This window comes from Scophthalmus maximus, chromosome 2, assembly GCF_022379125.1.
Source record: "Scophthalmus maximus strain ysfricsl-2021 chromosome 2, ASM2237912v1, whole genome shotgun sequence".
Taxonomy (NCBI): domain Eukaryota; kingdom Metazoa; phylum Chordata; class Actinopteri; order Pleuronectiformes; family Scophthalmidae; genus Scophthalmus; species Scophthalmus maximus.
The window spans coordinates 6,134,580-6,152,387 of record NC_061516.1 but is presented as its reverse complement, the minus strand read 5'-3'; the positions used below and the strand labels follow the sequence as shown (position 1 = coordinate 6,152,387).

The following is a 17,808-nucleotide window of genomic DNA, read 5'->3' as shown; positions in this document are numbered from 1 at the left end:
TCTTCATCGACAATACCTGTGCCTACCCAGTGTATGTGATGTGCCTTGTCAGGTGTGTTAGTATGAATGGAGAGTCTTTCCGATCAAGAAGTAAAATGTTTGTCTGGATGGAGATTACTTTCATCTTATGTGTTAGTGGGGATAGATATAACATAAAGCCACTTTATTAAATGAAAAAGAAAAGTAATTGTTCCACCAGGGATCAAAGCACTTGCCTAACATCCCTATAATATTCCTATGAAGTTGTCACATATAATATTTGACATTTGACATATTTTCCGTTGAGTAAAGTTAATAGTTAATACACATATTGGTCCTTGCAGTAAAATTTCGGACACTAAGACCAACACCAGTCATGTCCAACCCCAACCATGGCAAAAAGTTAATTATAATTCTTGAATACGGCAATTCTGTCAAATAATCCCACATAGCATTTTATACTATATGCCAGAGCTTTAAGACGGAAAAGGTCAATTTAACTTACAGACTTTTGGTTCAGTTATTATTCCTCAACTGTTTCCACTGTTTTTCCAAGGTAAACAATGAACTTGTTAAAAATGCAACAATGTAAAATGAACGAGCTTTAGATTGGTGCGTTCCTTCCAGTGATGAGCACGGTGGCTCGTGTCGTCGCAGATGTCACATCATTTCCTGGGTGTAACAGGCGTATTGGTCAGTGTACAGATAAAAAAGGGAAGTAGAAGAATTAAAATATCAAGGAAGTTGTTGAAATGAGGAAGCTTCAGTGCTCCACCGACTCACTGTGTGTCAGTTAATCTGCTGGGAAACAGCCAGGATCCACTGTGAGTGACGGACTCCTTCATATGCTTTTCATTTTTGTGTTTGTCAGGAGCTGGATGTGAGATGACTTGTTCAAATGTTGTTCAGACTGCAGGCAGCGGTTATGCTGAAGGACTGAAGGAGCTACACTAGAGGAGGATCACACTGTGGCCCTCCTTCAACACTGTTACAGTAAGTGCTGTATTTTTAACACAGACATTTGAGACTTTACTGCACAACCCCTCATTTAGAAATGGCCAGCCTGTCATTGTCATTCTCCCGGTCTCACTTTGCTGACAAGAAGAAAATCTGCCAAAGGGGTTGAGATCATTCCTCCTGTCGCCAGAACAGTTAGTTTTGTTTCGGGAAATTAAGATGACAGCATAACATCAGTTTGTGTGGTTTCATGTTATATTGATTATCCTAATATTGTCCTTTTGGCCTACTGACAGAGTTTCATTAGAAACGAAATCAACATTGTTGGTACCGATTCAGGATGATGAAGAGGCACATTTATTTAAATATGTCAAATTAATATAAATTCATTAATATAAGACCAATCTTAGGAACTCTACTTGGGTGTGTCCATTTTCTGCTACTTCTACTTCACTATATTTCAGAGGGAAATAATGTACTTTTTACGGCGCAATATATTTTTTAATCTGCAGTCACTTTGCATATTACCCTGAAAAAACACAGAAGGAAACTTGTAAAATAGATTTTATGCAAAGAGTGAACCGGGCGTATTACTGTGTACAAAAAGGCAGCGTCTCCTCAACGCCCGTCACCATGTCTGAGATGTCGACAGCTTGTTTAGCACAGCTTTGTTTTAGCTTTGTGCGAATCATCTCATCTCATATCATGATTTCTGTTGAGAGCTTGGGAAACGACTCAATTCATTTTAATAACTTCTGTAAAAAAACATATTTAAAGTAGTAACATCCAGGCACACTTCAACAGTGACAGTTACAGTATATTGATATTTAACAATATATCATCACCGAGGCCACTTTTCTGCAGAGTGATTTTGAAACTGATAGAAAGCACATTTTGCTGATGATTTTCACTGAAGGAGCATTTATAAATTGCTGTATTGGTAATTATGATCTATATTTAAATTGCTGTATTGGTAATTTCATTTTTTTCCACATATGCTCTTTGTTGATTTTTTTGTCCAATTAAGGAACATCAAAGTCCTCTAGCTCATGAATGTCAATTTCTGTGGTTTCATTTTGGCTCATTGGGATATTGATGTTTAACATTAATATTCATGGTTTGTGTACTGTAACTTGCAGATCATCACGTTCTACCATAATACAATATTTTAAGGAAGTTTATTTGTTATATATCATATATTTGTTATATTATATATATTGAACATTAATCAAACATCATCAAGTGAGTAAATGCAACACAAATCTGAGATGTAAGTACGGAAATCAAATGGAAAAGTAAAAAGATTAAGTGTATTGTGCTGATCAAAAATTTCCTCGTTATTGTTTCCAGTATGAAATACACTGAGCTTTTGTGTAGGTTGGTTATTGTAAAAAGCGGTCACATGCTTATAAAAATTACAGAAATATTTTCCAACTAATTAAATTTTGTGAACTCCATATTCTGAATTAGGAAAATTCAGGGAAATAAAGTCACTGTACCACTGAGACTAAATATTGAGTTAGAATTAACTCAATTGATCTTATAACAAACAAGTTCTAAGATTAAGGAAAAAGACCTGCCAGCCTCCAATAATTACAATTAAACCATGTCGTATGTTTGAAATCAGCTTAACCTTTAAAAAAGTTTGTTAGAAAAGAAAGAATATTTGGTTCAACAACAACAACACTCATTCTACAACGTGTGTCTCATTCAAGCACAGTTATCACTTCAAAATGACAAACGTCTGAAATCAGAATTTAATTTAGGCTCACTGTTTTAACACTCGGGAGTGAATGGAAGGATGCTTCAGGTAGAGGACGTAAGTCAGGTTGAGGAGAGTGCGGCGTGCACACGCCACATCCAGACCACTCCACAGCCATTCCCTCAATGATGCTGCTTCATCAGTAATAGAACTAGACCGTGGTTTTTACTGGGGATGTTCCCAACGACGAATGTAAATTTAACTGTAGACTAACCAACTAGTTTAAAAGTCAGAAAACATATTGGTTTGCCGGGTGTAGCTAACATAAACAGTGCCATCACCAGCAGCCTTCCTTCCAGATGGCATCTGTTACAATTCAAAAGATGTCTGGTGACCGAGTTCAGATGACGCTTCTAATCCTCAGTCTGACTGGAGTAAAGGAAATTGTATAATATCTCAAATACATCATAAAGAATATAGAAAGTCACTTATATTTCCCTTGTGTGATTGGACCGTCTTTGAGACAAAATTCACACACTTCCTGCAGTTGAACTTAAAAAATAGTGAGCGTTAGGGGGCCTATTAAGTTAATGTCCAGCTCCATATCAAAATGAACGGCTACTTCACCTTCAAGTGAAAGCTCCCAAAATAGAAGGGCACAATACTGTAAAATGTAACTTTGCAGAGTGGTTATCTGACGCTGCGTAGAAAGAGGGATACGAGATAATGAATGATGAGGAAGAGGCTGGAGACTGCAGAAGCCCAGCAGATTATTTCACAGAGGGCTTTACCGGGCCCTAGAAAGTTGAAAACAGAGTTGCACAAGCCCGTACACAATGATGCATACATAGAAGATGCACACACAGGAAAACAGTGAAGTGTCCAGAAAAAGGGCATAAAAGACAGACCTGGTACACACATCACCCGAACGCCGGTTTAAAGAGGTCTGTCAGAGCAATGGGGGTCATCCGCGAACTAGAAGGTCAGTGGTTCGATGCCCACTTCACCCGGTCCGCATGCCTAAGTGTCCTTGAGCGAGACACGTCACCCTACATTGCCCCTGATGGCTGTGCCGGCAGTGTTAGTGTCGAGTCTCTACCTCTCTCACCTATGTTCTGTCTGACCCTCACATTTCTGACACCATCTAAACCTGCTGTTGAGGAAGGCAGGAAGGAAGATTACAGTGAGACTGCTACCATACATTTGCGAGTAATCTGTTTCTGGAAGAAAATATTATAAGAATATTTTTGGGGTTTATATTCATTTTGATTTCTATTTCTGCTTTTGGTTTCAGATTTAAATCCTCTCGTCCCTAAGGGAACCACCATCCAGAAGCCCAAATGGCTGACAGTGTGCATGCACTGCCATTCTTCTACGGCAACATCACCAGGGAGGACGCGGAGGGCTACCTGAAGCAGGCAGGCTTGGGCAGCGGCTCGTACCTGCTCCGGCAGAGCCGCAACTACCTGGGAGGCTTTGCGCTCTCTGTCTTGCACTCAGCCCGCTGCTACCACTACACCATTGAAAGTGAGGCGAATGAAACATATGCCATAGCCGGTGGTAAGATCCACAGGAGCCCTGTGGATGTGATTGATTACCACTCGCAGGAGATGGATGGCCTCGTGTGTCTGCTCAAGAAGCCCTGCAACCGGCCCAAGAACATGCAGCCCAAGGTGGGGCCGTTTGAGGACCTGAAGGATAAACTGATCCGGGAGTATGTGAAGCAGACCTGGAACCTGCAGGTTGGTTTCAACTCTTTATATTTGAAGCTCTGCCCAACATCCTGGGGGTAATGATAACACTGTTCCCGCCGAAGTAATTACTGAGATTTTGAAATGCTGAAAGATTGGTGAATTGAGGCGAGAGGCACGAGCAGTCGAAACAGTCCGACAGCGTGAAGCACTTTGCTCTCTGCTGCGTGTTCCTCATCACTCCGGTGGTTACCTCGCCAACGAGGTCACGTTTCGTGTTGGTCAGCAGGACATTACGCAGAAACTATTGAACAGAATTTCATGACACTTGGAAAATGGGAGAAGAAAGAAACTATTACATTTTGGCACAGATCAGAACAAAGGGGCAGATCCAGGGGAAAAACGTTTTTCAATCACTTTGTCATTGTGAGATATGGCGGGGGGTTTTATACATTTTCACTGATTTCCCAGGAAATAATCCCTGGATCTTGATGAAAATAATCTGACTGATATCTGTGAGTGTGTGTGTGTAATTTCCACACTGGAGATTAGGATTTTATGATCAACCAAAGTGCAGCTAGTGGTTTTAAAGAGTTCATAGTGAAAATGGAGAGAGAAAATAGTGTTTGATCGCTTTTACAAAATGAGTGTGTGTGTGTGTGTGTACACAGGTGGACGGTCACCCCCAACATTGTGGTTATTTTTCAGGAAGTGCCAGTCTGCTGCTGATCTTACGTCACTTTCTGATATATGTATATATATATATGTGTGTGTGGCCCTCCACCGTTCATGTACTCGATTGCATTTAGCCTCAAATCTGCCTGTATGTTTCAGTCTGTTCAGATCATGTATGTTCACATCACTGGTCATGTATGTGTTCAGGGGGCAGTTCTGGAGCAGGCCATCATCAGCCAGAGGCCTCAGCTGGAGAAGCTCATTGCCACCACTGCACACGAGAGAATGCCCTGGTTCCACGGAGCGATTACGCGAGAAGACTCCGAGCCCAGACTTCAAAATGGCTCCCGTACAAATGGAAAATTCCTGTAAGTATTTTTTACAGGTGTCTTTGGAAAGCCTCTGGCAGCATTTACAGTTAATGTGAATTGAATTGTAACAAATGAAGGAATGAATGTGTAGAACATGCTCAAAGAGCAAACTCACTAACACCTCCATTCTCAGCGCACACAAACGGATTTTTATAGCATATGTTTATTTCCAGGGGAGTAATTTTCTGTCACAAAAACTAGTAATGTATCCTAATGATTTTTCTGTGTATCATAGAAGCTCAGACAATGGAATTACAGGTCCAGTACACTGTTACTTTCTGAGCTGTGAAATAAATGGAAATTTTGCAGAAGGCGACATCCAAAATCAGCAACTACAGCAATACAGATACAATCATACATTATTTAATATGTGTATTATATTAGATTTAATTCAAGATGTGTTTTGCTTTGTTACACCTAAACGAAGAGGGTGTAAAGAATATATAGCAGATTAGCGCACGCACACGGACAAACACACACACATACACACACACACACACACACACACACACACACACACACACACACTCACACTGTGGTTTCCGTTCTGGTAGTTTGCAAAGGACTTCCTGAGTAGCCTAACAAGAGAAGAAAGTCAGCAGGTTGAGATCTCTTCTGTCCCTTTTCTCAGTAAGTGTCGAAAAGGAATGCTGGTTAAAACCCTTCATGAATATTTATGAAGTGTTCCAGGCATTGCAATGTCCTGTACCCATGACTAAATTATTCTGGCATCACTTGCAAGTTTTAGGCTCTCGATTCCAGCAAAAAAAACTATAACAGTCTGTTATGCTATATTTATATATTATCTTTCTCTCTCTCTATATATATATATATTCAATTCAATTACATTTTATTTGTATAGCGCCACATCACAACATACACCGTCTCAAAGCATTATATATTGTTTCTATAATAGTTTTGATCATATAATTTAAATCACAAATCGGACCGGAAGAGTGATATTAAGGCGATAAGGTTTATTTCTTGTAAATTGGCCTCTCTTGATTTATTACTCAAGTCAGGACTGTTTCTTCTTCAGATCCTAATGTTTCAAAAAGGCACTTTTATCGACGAACACGTTGAAGCTGATATAGATGTGGTATCAGGCGGAAAAATGCTGTTTAAAGGTTCCCTATGTGCACCAGAGGGGCCCATGGAAGGGTAATATTCTAGTCTAAAACAATAGAGATAAAGGTAACAACAGTGACAAATAGGATAAGAGCAGGCATGAAGCATGAGATCAAATGAGACACAAATAAAACCAGATAACTGAATGGTTAAGGAGAATAAAATGAAATGTGACACAAAGAAGCAGCAGTTACATGAAAGCTTATTTAAGCCTATACATTTATTTTAAGTGTTAATTGCATATTCATAGTGTGTTGTGGCACATCACTGCCCCCTGTTGGACAGTAAGTAGCCTGTAAAAGAGTTTTGGGTTTGATTCAAGTTTAACCAGTGTGGAGCTCTCGGTTCTAATCATAACAACAATAATAACGCATTTTATATATAAAAATAAACTCTTTCCTTGCCTTTCTGCCATAACGTGGTTAGATAGGAGATACTGGTTTAGACGAACATAGTTCATGAGTTGTTGCTTTAAAGCGGAAGAATGAGAACAATCCAAAAAAGTATTTTTTTAAATTCTTTTTACTTTCATTATTTTAGTATTTATAGATATTAGTTTTGTGAAACCATGGTAATGGGAACTAATGACTAAAGGGAAAATAATGAAAATAAGAATATCTAAGAGTGTTTAGTTAAACCCCTCCCCACCGGTACTAGCTCCAAATATAAATTGATGAATATGTACATGATTTTCTTTGTCTTTTTTTAACTGTTTAGATATATTCTTGAAGGTCTAAATGCTAGCAGATATATTCTTTGAAAAGCAAACACATTTAATAGTCTGTACCATTTACATTTAAAGACATATTTTACAACATTTTGAAATCCCCCTCTAGGAGCTGTGTAATTTCTGTATACATTTAGAATGGAAAGGGCTTTAAACCCCCAAATCCCTAGAAACAACACTGAGGACATGAATGGCAGTGTTTTAGTTGTAGCTGCTGTGTTTCATATTATACTAGCAACTCACCAATTTATTGTACATTTACAATTTACAATACAACATTTACATTTATGTTTTTCAGTAAATTTGTGTATGTGTGTTTTACTGTTTTCCACTTTGCACAACTCCTCAGTGTAATAATGTTGAACGTTTGCAATTTTTTTTTCCCATTTTTAGAAATGATTATTGTCAAACTATGAACAGCATAAAATATATCTAAAAATTAAGGTAGAAAATACACAAAAGAAAATACTGTGTGCCTAACAATGTTTTACACAAAGTTTACACAAACTACGAAAAAATGAAATGTGGTTGGGCCAAGTTTGTTATAAATTGTTGTTGGCCATTAAAGTTATTACAAAAATGATGAATGTTGTGCTGCTGAGCTGCATTTAGTACGACAACAGTAGATGGACCTTCTCTCGGCCCCCTCAGTATGAGAAAAAGCAGTTTTCGAAAGCTCTCACTTAAAGGGTTTGAATATGAAGAAAAAAAAGCTCTGATCCAGAAGTAGTGAAGTCACGATATAAATAACCTCTTGATGTATTTCCTGTTTGGTTTCTTCTTGATCTTTGACACAGTCCTGACGAATGACTGTTCGGTTGTCTAATACAGTATATCATATTTTTGAGTCAGTCGCTGTCATGGACAGATCAATTTTGCCGCCGTCTGTCATCACACGCTGCAGCTGCAACTCTGCGTATGTGGTGAACAGTGTTGAAGCCTCAGACTGGGACTGTTGCCATGGTTAATAAAATATTGTCTTTAGTAACTTTGCACTTACTTGTTTGTGTGTCCAACTGACTACTGACACAACATCCTGTGCTAAGGATTATATTATATATAGTTTGTGTGAAATACTGACTCAGGCCTCTGCTCTTCACAACAGAAATGACAAAGTGAACGATTACAGTGTGTGTGTGTGTGTGTGTGTGTGTGTGTGTGTGTAATATTACAGTCATAAAAGCCACTCAGTAGAAAGTTGTCCTGATGGTAACTGTTCTAACCAATCTGATCTGATCTGTATCCATAGTTGGGCACTGAGCTGAGCCCGTCGGTACTGTCCCATGTCCTCTCTTCATTTTCTTCTCCTTGTGTGGACAGGATTCGACAGAGAGATTTGAGTGGATCCTATGCTCTGTGTTTACTACATGAAGGACAAGTCATGCATTATCGCATTGACAGGGACAGGACTGGAAAGCTCTCCATCCCAGATGGCAAGAAGTTTGACACGCTGTGGCAGGTGAGTTCCTGTTGGTCTTCAACTGCGACTCATTGGTGACTGAAACCCGAGTTATTCTCTCAGAAATAGTATTATTTAGTAGTTATCATAAAAAGTTGCCGTGTAACTGTTTTGGGGGGTAAATATTATCACCCATAGACCATATAATGGTCCAAATGTTGTTTCAAAGCTTTCTCCACAGGCAGGAACATGCAGTGAAATATCAACTCCCTCTTCTTCATTCAATTATCATTTTTTGTAGCTCCATAATAGATATAGTCAAATATTAGGCTTTTAGAAACACATGTATAGCTTCTCTGGCCTCAGGGCGGGCTTTCGTTCTGGTCTCTGAACCAGAGCAATGTTACAAAACCTACTAATCTCACTGTGATGACAATTCAGGAAGCTGCACAAAGTCACCGCAACCAGCTGTTCGATCTGAACATGACAGAAAGAAACAATTCAATTCCATTCAGCGTTGAGAAAAATGTTAAACTGTAAAACACATCATCTGGACGACATGAACCTGCTGTCTTCATTCCTTCATTCATCTAAACTCGTCCATGTTTGACTCGTCTATTAGATCGAATGCTGTGTAACTCATGCACCATGAGAATAACATTGTTGAACGACATGTGTATTCACTGATGTGTGACATGTCACCTTGTGTCTGCACCACAGCTGGTGGAGCACTACTCGTACAAACCAGACGGCCTCCTGCGAGTGCTGACAGAGGTCTGTCCACGAGCCGATGGAGACACTGGTAAGAACCACCGCAGCACAGACTGCTGCATGTCAATGTTCAAATGTCATCTCCATGTAGATTGTACAATGCTGTGCTCATATTCATACTCGTAGTGATAGGACGGCCACTCCTCCCACGGGACCTTCCTGGACTAAGTTCTACCCTCGTAAGTTCTCTGTGTCTGTTGTGTCATTCATTAATTATGCTCATATTTAAAGCATTGCTGCATCTAACTATCTATCTACTGTATCTATCTATCTTTCTATTGTATATATTTATCTACTGTATATATCTATCTTTCTACTGTATCTATCTATCTTTCTATTGTATCTATCTATCTACCTACCTATCTACCTATCTAGTGCTATGTTGTGTTCATTTTTGCACATTAATACTATCAGAGCAGGAATTAAGTAACACAAAAGTGCAAAAATATTTCTCATTTTGGTAGCAATATATATATATATGTGTATATATATGTATATCATCCTCCTTAAAGTCCTGTAGTTGAGTTGAGTTAGACCCATTCCTTAAACGTGTCTCTAATAAAATGATCACATGCATGACCTTAACATTAACTGATAACCTCTCTGACATTTTGGTTTCTAGCAAAATGCAGCAGGTGGAATTCTCTCCCGACTCAAAACTGTTCCCATACCTGGCCGAAAAAAGGTGCACTAACACACTTCCTGCCCTCTCATGATCCTATTGGTCACAGCCGTGTGACCTCTGCCCTCTGTGTGATCTTGCTTCTTACTAACTCAACCCAGAGTCTTCCTTGAGTTCGTGGTCCTTTGCTTTGTCACATCCCTCTTCGATCTGACAGTTCACAGCTGGCGCTGGCTGCGCACACAAACTCAATCAGTTCATAGTTTGTGTGACATTGTGGTTGTTGACTTTCCTGTGATGACAATCTAACATCCAGGGGTTCCACTGAACCACAGCCTGCAGTCTGTCCCACTCAGAGCTGCCTCCAGCTACACACAGTACGGAGCAGTGCGTAGAGTACATTTCCGGACCAAACATGTAATGATGGGTCAACACGTGCAGGTGGAGGTAGAGTCGGTCGGCGGTTCGATCCCTGCTTCCGCCAGTCCACATGCCGATGTGTCCTTGGCCGAGGACTGAACCCTGAATTGCCTCTGACGGCTCTTCCTGTGTGAATGAGACAGACACACCACGGTCAATGTAGCAATGTGTAATGACACTTTTCTGCTCCTATTGACCACTCAAAGTGCTTCACAGAACAAGTCACATTCACACACATTTAAACACATTTAAACACATTCACACACACACACACACACACACACACACACACACATTCACACACATACACACACATTCAGACACGTTCAGACACGTTCAGACACATTCACACACATTCAAACACATTGACACACAGACACACAAGTTCTCACACGTTCACACACGTTCACACACGTTCTCACAAGTTCACACACGTTCACACACGTTCTCACACGTTCACACACGTTCTCACACGTTCACACACGTTCACACACGTTCACAGACATTCACACACAGACTAACAGGCTACTAACAGTGTTACGTGTCTTGCGTGCCGACAGGGGGAAGAAGTGATCAAACCGTCTCGACCTGCTGACCCACAAGATATTTTTGTGCGATATATGATCATGGGAATGAACAATGCCCTGATCACTTTTCCTAACAACTACTGAACTCTAAACTACACTCTAAGTTGCTGTCCAAAAAAAATTAAAATCGAAAAAACAAAAACCTTTCATGATGTTGATGAAATGATGAATACAATATACATTTTGCATTGATCTATTTTAGTTATACATGAGACATTTGAGTTCATTTCCGTGATATTACATAAGACAATATAAACCTTTATTGATCTCCCATAGGGAACATTCAGGATACACACAGCAGCTCAGCGAAAAAAAGTAGCACAGTTATTTTAAATCACTATTTTGAGTGGTTGTGGACTCTGCCCATCCGATCTAATTTCCTTGATTAATACCAAGTGCAATTACATAATTAGTATATCATCCAATTTAATTAGTATATTATTTCCTTTGTAGAAACAAAGTAAAACTAAAGAAATAAAATGTTAATGTTTGATGCTTTGTCCAAATGGAGTTCCCACCTCCGTCCTACGACTTTAGCTCCAGAAGCGTAATGTTCATGAGACATAAAGCGAACGATGGGCCGACGAGGTCTCGGGAGAATCAGTGGAAGGGACCTGGACGTATCGTGGAGAACCTGATATGTGTCAGTGAAAGTACGACGCCCTGTAGTATAATGCTGAGTTCTTCTCTGGGAGGTTAGATGTTCAAACGCTGGTGATCCACCGTCATGTTGGATGTGGTCTCTGAAGGAGGCAGCCCGCCCCCCCCCCCCCCCTGGAATGAATTCTGCGTGAAACCTTTGACTTTGTTTTGCAAAACTTCTTCTTGTTGCATCTCACACCGCTCTTTGAGTTCAGCTTTTCCAACTTGGACAAATCCAACTGCTTTTTAATATTGTTTTCTGTGCAAAGAAGGGTTTTTGGATGGAGACACTTTGAAGCCGGGGTGTGGGACATACTATCTGTGTCAAAGTTAGCACATCATTGACCCTGAGCTGTTACAATGTGTCTGGGGACAATTTCCTGAACTTGTCCGATACCCCTTCTTTGAATGCATGTGAATGAGGATGCATTTATTCTCCTACCCTTAGTATGGACAATCATTTATTAGAGTGATACAGACTGATGACGAAAGAAAAACATGAATTCACCTGTTGCCAATGGGTAGATTGAACATTGTCTCCCATGTTTGAATCAGGCATAGCTCTCATTTCAGTCTATCGCTGTAATACAGGTTCCATACAGAGTGTTTTTGGTTGCCTGATTATTGAATTCATTTGACCTATTGCAGATGATGTATTTCAGCAGTGCACCCTGTGAAAAATATGCTTCCTGCGTTTCCACTCTCTATGTTCATTGATTACTGACGACAGAGCCGAGGATCCCGACACAACACCACAGATAATCTCAATCCTTATGAATCCAGGGTGCCCAACAATCAAGACATCAAAGGTAAGATTGTGCAATTATGAATGTGTCTATCACACAGTGTGTGTGTGAGTGTGTGAGTGTGTGTGTGTGTGTGTGTGTGTGTGTACAAAATAACGCAACAATACATGGACGGACTTTCACCAAACTTGGTGGGAACATTCATTTAGGTCTCTCCAGATGATTCACTTTTGGAGCTGATCGGCCAAAGCTCAAGGTGAAGGTCAACTAAAATATGGTCCAAAAGAGAGACAATCTAAATCTGAATTTGGTCATAAAATGCTCCCCCATCATAGGATTTCATATAACAAGTGACATCATGAAGTCAAAAAGAAGTCAAGGAGGTAGAGTCCTTCGTCCGCCAACCTGAACCCTAAATTGCCTCTGACGGCTCTTCCGGCAGTGTATGAATGACAGAAAAAACACATATATACACACAACAGATTACTTTTTAACCTTTTAGGAAGCGAGAGCTAGAACTGTAATGTCAACCAACCCCCCCTAAACACACACACACACTAGTGCACGTACTGTAAAAGATGGACTGCTGTTGCAATCCGTCTTCATTCCTCCGTCAGAGGCCATGCCGATGGACACGGAGGTGTACGAGCGTCCGTACGCAGACCCAGATGAGTTGAGGAGCTCCACGGTGGATCGCAGCCATCTTTTCTTGGAGGATGGAGAACTGGGCTCTGGGAACTTTGGTACCGTCATGAAGGGCATCTACAAAATGAGAAGGTATCCGATCACACCTACATACAAACAACAGCACCCCTGCAGTGCAGTACTGATCCTTGTGCTCCTGTATAGATTTGTGTCAATACAAACTGACCCTCCCTATGTATCAGGACAGAGAAGCCTGTTGCAGTTAAGATTCTGAAGAACGATGATAACAACCCGTCGGTGCGAGAGGAAATGCTGCGAGAAGCCGATGTGATGCAGCAGCTGGACAATCCGTACATCGTCCGGATGATCGGCATCTGTGAGGCAGAGAACCTGATGCTGGTCATGGAGCTGGCTGACCTGGGGCCGCTCAACAAGTTCCTGCAGAAAAACAAGTATCTATACTATCATTTTATGAATATATTTATTCTCCTTTCCTCTGGAAGAGTTGGTCACATGAAGTGCACTGAGCGATCCAAACAGCAGCAAATCGTAGACATTCTTCATTCCAGTTGAAGATGCTGGCAGAGAGAACCTGTACAGTTGCGTTGCTCACACTTTATCCGTAAACCTATTTCTTTTTTTCTCTGTGAAACCTTTAAAATTGAATTCATCTCAAAGGTTTGTTAATGACCAGCTTCTCATTTGTATCATTTGAATTGGACAGTCAAAATAACATCTGATCGTCTGCAGGCAAACCTCCATGAAGAACATCACCGAGCTGGTCCACCAGGTGTCCATGGGGATGAAGTACCTGGAGGAGCATAACTTTGTGCACAGGGACCTCGCCGCCAGGAACGTGCTGCTGGTCACGCAGCACTACGCCAAGATCAGTGACTTCGGCCTCTCCAAGGCCGTCGCAGAGGAGAAGAACTACTACAAGGTGACAACACTTCACTTGTATGTTACATATGCATGTTACATATGTATCAGCAAAATGTTTGAGTGGGTATATTGTTATTATATACTGCCGCCTTATTGTTAGGTAATGATCACTTGGTAAAAGGGGATTTTATAGTATTTTACATTACAAGTATTGTGGCATCCCTTTCGACATATACATCTGGTTTAGAAGTAAAGTGTGTTGACAATCAGAAAATGTAGGTTCTTGTGTTTTCCCTGTAAGAACTACTGTCCTCTGAGAGTCCATCCTTCTTTCATCTATGTGGAGATGCTTCTTCACTTTGATTTCCATCGCCACAAATATTATTTTTTTAATATTTTTGTCTCAAGTCTTTATAAGAGTGGACTGCTTGGAACCTTTTTGGCTCCAAGATGAATACACCTCAGATAAGTTCCCCCATCACCAAGGCTACAGCAGTAAATAAATAATGTGGCTCAACATGGCTGATTCTTTAATTTGTAGGGAAAAAAAACCCCATTTATTTTGAATTATTTCTGGTCATTTCATCACCCTCTTTAATATGATGACATAGATGTCACATGGTCTGAGAAATGGTGCCCTCTGCTGGTCCAGCTGAGTGTGTCTCAGTTGATTCTTTCATCTCTGAATAAACCTCAATACATTCATGAATAAATGTGCATACAAAGCATCACAATTTCAATCTCAATAGCATAACATATCGCTCAGTGGTCGATCATAGTCTATCAAAAGAAGAATTGCACGAAAAAAAAAAGGAATAGGAGCATGTGAATCGCTGACAGTCTCCTCGGTGCAGTGATGCAGGCCAACACCAAATCACACCCACGGATGTTTTGTGTGCGTCTCCCTCTCCAGGCCAAGGGTCATGGGAAGTGGCCAGTGAAATGGTACGCTCCCGAGTGCATCAACTACTTCAAGTTCTCCTCCAAAAGTGACGTGTGGAGCTTCGGGGTGCTCCTGTGGGAGGCCTACTCCTATGGCCTGAAACCATACAAGGTGTGACCATCACTCACTCTCTCCCTCTCTCATGTGGGAGTCGTCGTGATCATTGTTTGTTCGTTCGTTTGTCTGTTGAGTACTCCCGTTTCACATCACTACAACTTTAAATTATACCAAACTGTGTCACGTTTCAAAAATGTTATGTTTTTTAAGTTGAAGCTCGGTCGTGTTTGCGTTCTTGTTAAGTGAAGAGGTCAGATCGACTCGGATTCAAGTGCAACAACAGTGAGTTCACCTGTGACCACTGCACCACAGTGTGAACCGTCGTGACGACGGGGGTTTGGGGGGTACAACAAGAGCAATAGTACACAACTGAACACAAGATGAAACAGTTACAGTAGTGGTTAGTGTACAGCTACAGTGGCCGTCCTCAACGGTGTTAACAGTACTAAAACATCCCAATGACACTATATTGTGTCGCCTCCACCATCCTGCCCTCATCTCAGACATCTGAATGTGTCACCGTTCACAGGGAATGAAAGGAAACGATGTCATGCAGATGATAGAAGGTGGCGAGCGTATGGACGCCCCCGTGAACTGTCCACCAGAGATGTATGACCTCATGAGGAAGTGCTGGACGTACAAGTAAGTTACGAGTTGTCCCCGTGAGGATCCGTCTGTATCAAGTCCGACAGGAATAACGCGGCGCCTGGTCTTTGTCTTACAGGGCAGACGAAAGGCCCGGATTCACCATCGTGGAGCCGAGACTACGAGAGTATTATTATGATATCGCACAGTGATTCTTCACATGGCCGTTATGAGACTATGCAAGATGTTGGTTGATGGAGGAAAAAAAAGGAGTTTGATAATGTACAAATGATTGAGTGTTTTTTTTGAGTGTTGATTAAAAAAATGAAATATTAGCTAGGGCGATCTGAACTGCATTTAAAAAATATATTGTATAATGTTTTTGATGGATGTTTTTAGGGTCAGGTGTTGGGAACCGGTCGACCAGCAGGTGGCAGCAGAGTAAAAGGGATGAAGCCCCATGAACAAGTTTTGAGCCCAGAGTACTCAACATGTTCTTTGTACTTTCAGAGCCATGGCCTTATTTCTCCTTCATCTGATATACTGAGATGAATGGAACATTTACTGTCGCATATCATGTTTTGTTTAACCAACACCCCAACAAGTGTATTTTACATACAAGGTATTCAAATAGACCTGGGACACTTCCTTGGGGGCTATACGAGTTGTCTAGCTTAAGGTCGGACCATGTGTTTTAGAGATTCAGCATGATGTGGTCAGTGACCTCTGCCAATAAAATGACATGTTGATTCCTTTGTCCAATCCGCTGCCTCTGTATTTAAAGAGGAACTACTGGAGCCCTCTATTGACGGGTTCATTAAGTCTCTTCCGTCTGCAGTGATTCTCATTCATCCAGGTCGTCGTTGTCTATAACTGTGTTGAATCAGGAGCAACTGCAACTGGATATCATGTTTGTTACCATATTACACGGAATCCCGCAGAACTCTGACTAATGTAAAAGCTGACAAAATAAATTGGATCTAAAATCCTGACTGTTGTTTCCGTACCTTTGTTAGTTTGTTAGTGTGACCTGTTCGTGGCGAACACCGCAGGATTCACTGTTTACAGCCCAGTAAAGACTGGAAGGGTTTGTTACTGCATGCTTTGTTCTAAATATCACTATCTACAATAACTACGACCAAAGAGTCCAACATGATGATGGGGCTGTTGCCTCAAAAACAATATGGTTAAGTACATTCTCTGATCCCAAATCAGAAAATGCAATTTGAATACGACAACAATTCGACTCACATTCACCCATTCATACAATGCTACTATATTCTGCACTTTTTCTATAATACATTCACAGTCTGATGGAACAGCAGACTGAAGGAGTCGGGGGTCGAACCACCGACCTTTAGGTCAGTGGATAATCTCCACTATGCTCCAACGCTCCAGGCTGTACGTGCTCACCAGACGACCTACCAACCGAAAGCTGTGGCACCCCGAGTGATAGAAGGGACGTCCCCAAATGTTGACTGCTATGATCTATTAAAGCTCTAAAGCTCACTGCCTGTTGACCGTCATGTAGTCAGAGGCAGTTCACCGATTGTCCAGAGGATGTCCCTGTGAGTACGTCACCCCCAGGGACCACGTCACCGCGAAGCCTCAGCTCAATTAAGATTTTGTACTTTAGACTTGATGAATAATTGGAAATCCCTACATTTTATTTGCTATTAACATTTGTTGTTGGTTTATTAGAAAGTGAAAAATTGTTTTCCTTATTGAACATACATGACTCCTTAATGAGCACTTGACTAATAAAGACTCCCAACGAATCAGCAGCCATCACGTGTTGTTACAGCGCTCCTTTCCTACCTCAGGTGAACGGTGTGTTTAGCAGTTTTACTTAAAGAAATACATAATGTGACATGTCACATGGTCCATTTGATACAATGAAACGTGGCTGAATTCCATTTCATCATCTACCTGCAGGAGCCACAAAGCCCCTTGAGGACCATGTTCTTTGACCAGGACCTTGTGACGCGGATCACAGACGACCTCACTGACAGGCCGCGGTCTGACAGGCCGCGGCCTGTCAGATGTGGTGCTGAGCAACACTGGAACTCCCCAGGGAACTGTCCTGTCACCATTTCCGTTCACCCGCTACAACGCGGTCTTCTGCCTCAACTGGGGGAACATGTCATCTCCAGAAGTTCTCAGACGACTCCTCCCAGATGATGTGGAGGAGGACAGAGACCTGGTCGAGGGCTTTGTAGGATGGTGCGGCACAAAACCACCTGCAGTTCAACATCAGGAAAACCAAGGAGCTGGTCGTG

General features: G+C 41.2%; 1 protein-coding gene across 3 annotated transcripts; it reads left to right on the top strand.

Moving 5' to 3' along the window:
• Positions 1-651: 651 nt before the first annotated feature.
• On the top strand, positions 652-16,521 carry syk (spleen tyrosine kinase). 3 transcript variants are annotated; one of them, XM_035625280.2, is made up of 15 exons: positions 652-803; positions 889-972; positions 3,933-4,380; positions 5,212-5,372; positions 8,551-8,689; positions 9,350-9,431; positions 9,527-9,579; positions 10,023-10,085; positions 12,402-12,480; positions 13,035-13,194; positions 13,305-13,514; positions 13,813-14,002; positions 14,858-14,998; positions 15,474-15,586; positions 15,669-16,521. In XM_035625280.2, exons 3-15 carry the CDS (start codon positions 3,979-3,981, stop codon positions 15,739-15,741), a joined length of 1,866 nt encoding a protein of 621 aa, XP_035481173.1. In that variant the 5' UTR covers positions 652-803; positions 889-972; positions 3,933-3,978; the 3' UTR covers positions 15,742-16,521. The 3 variants fall into 3 exon arrangements, with proteins under 3 accessions (XP_035481173.1, XP_035481175.1, XP_035481176.1); XM_035625282.2 differs by having other exon boundaries at positions 3,926-4,380; XM_035625283.2 differs by lacking the exon at positions 10,023-10,085.
• The last annotated feature ends 1,287 nt before the right edge of the window (positions 16,522-17,808 follow it).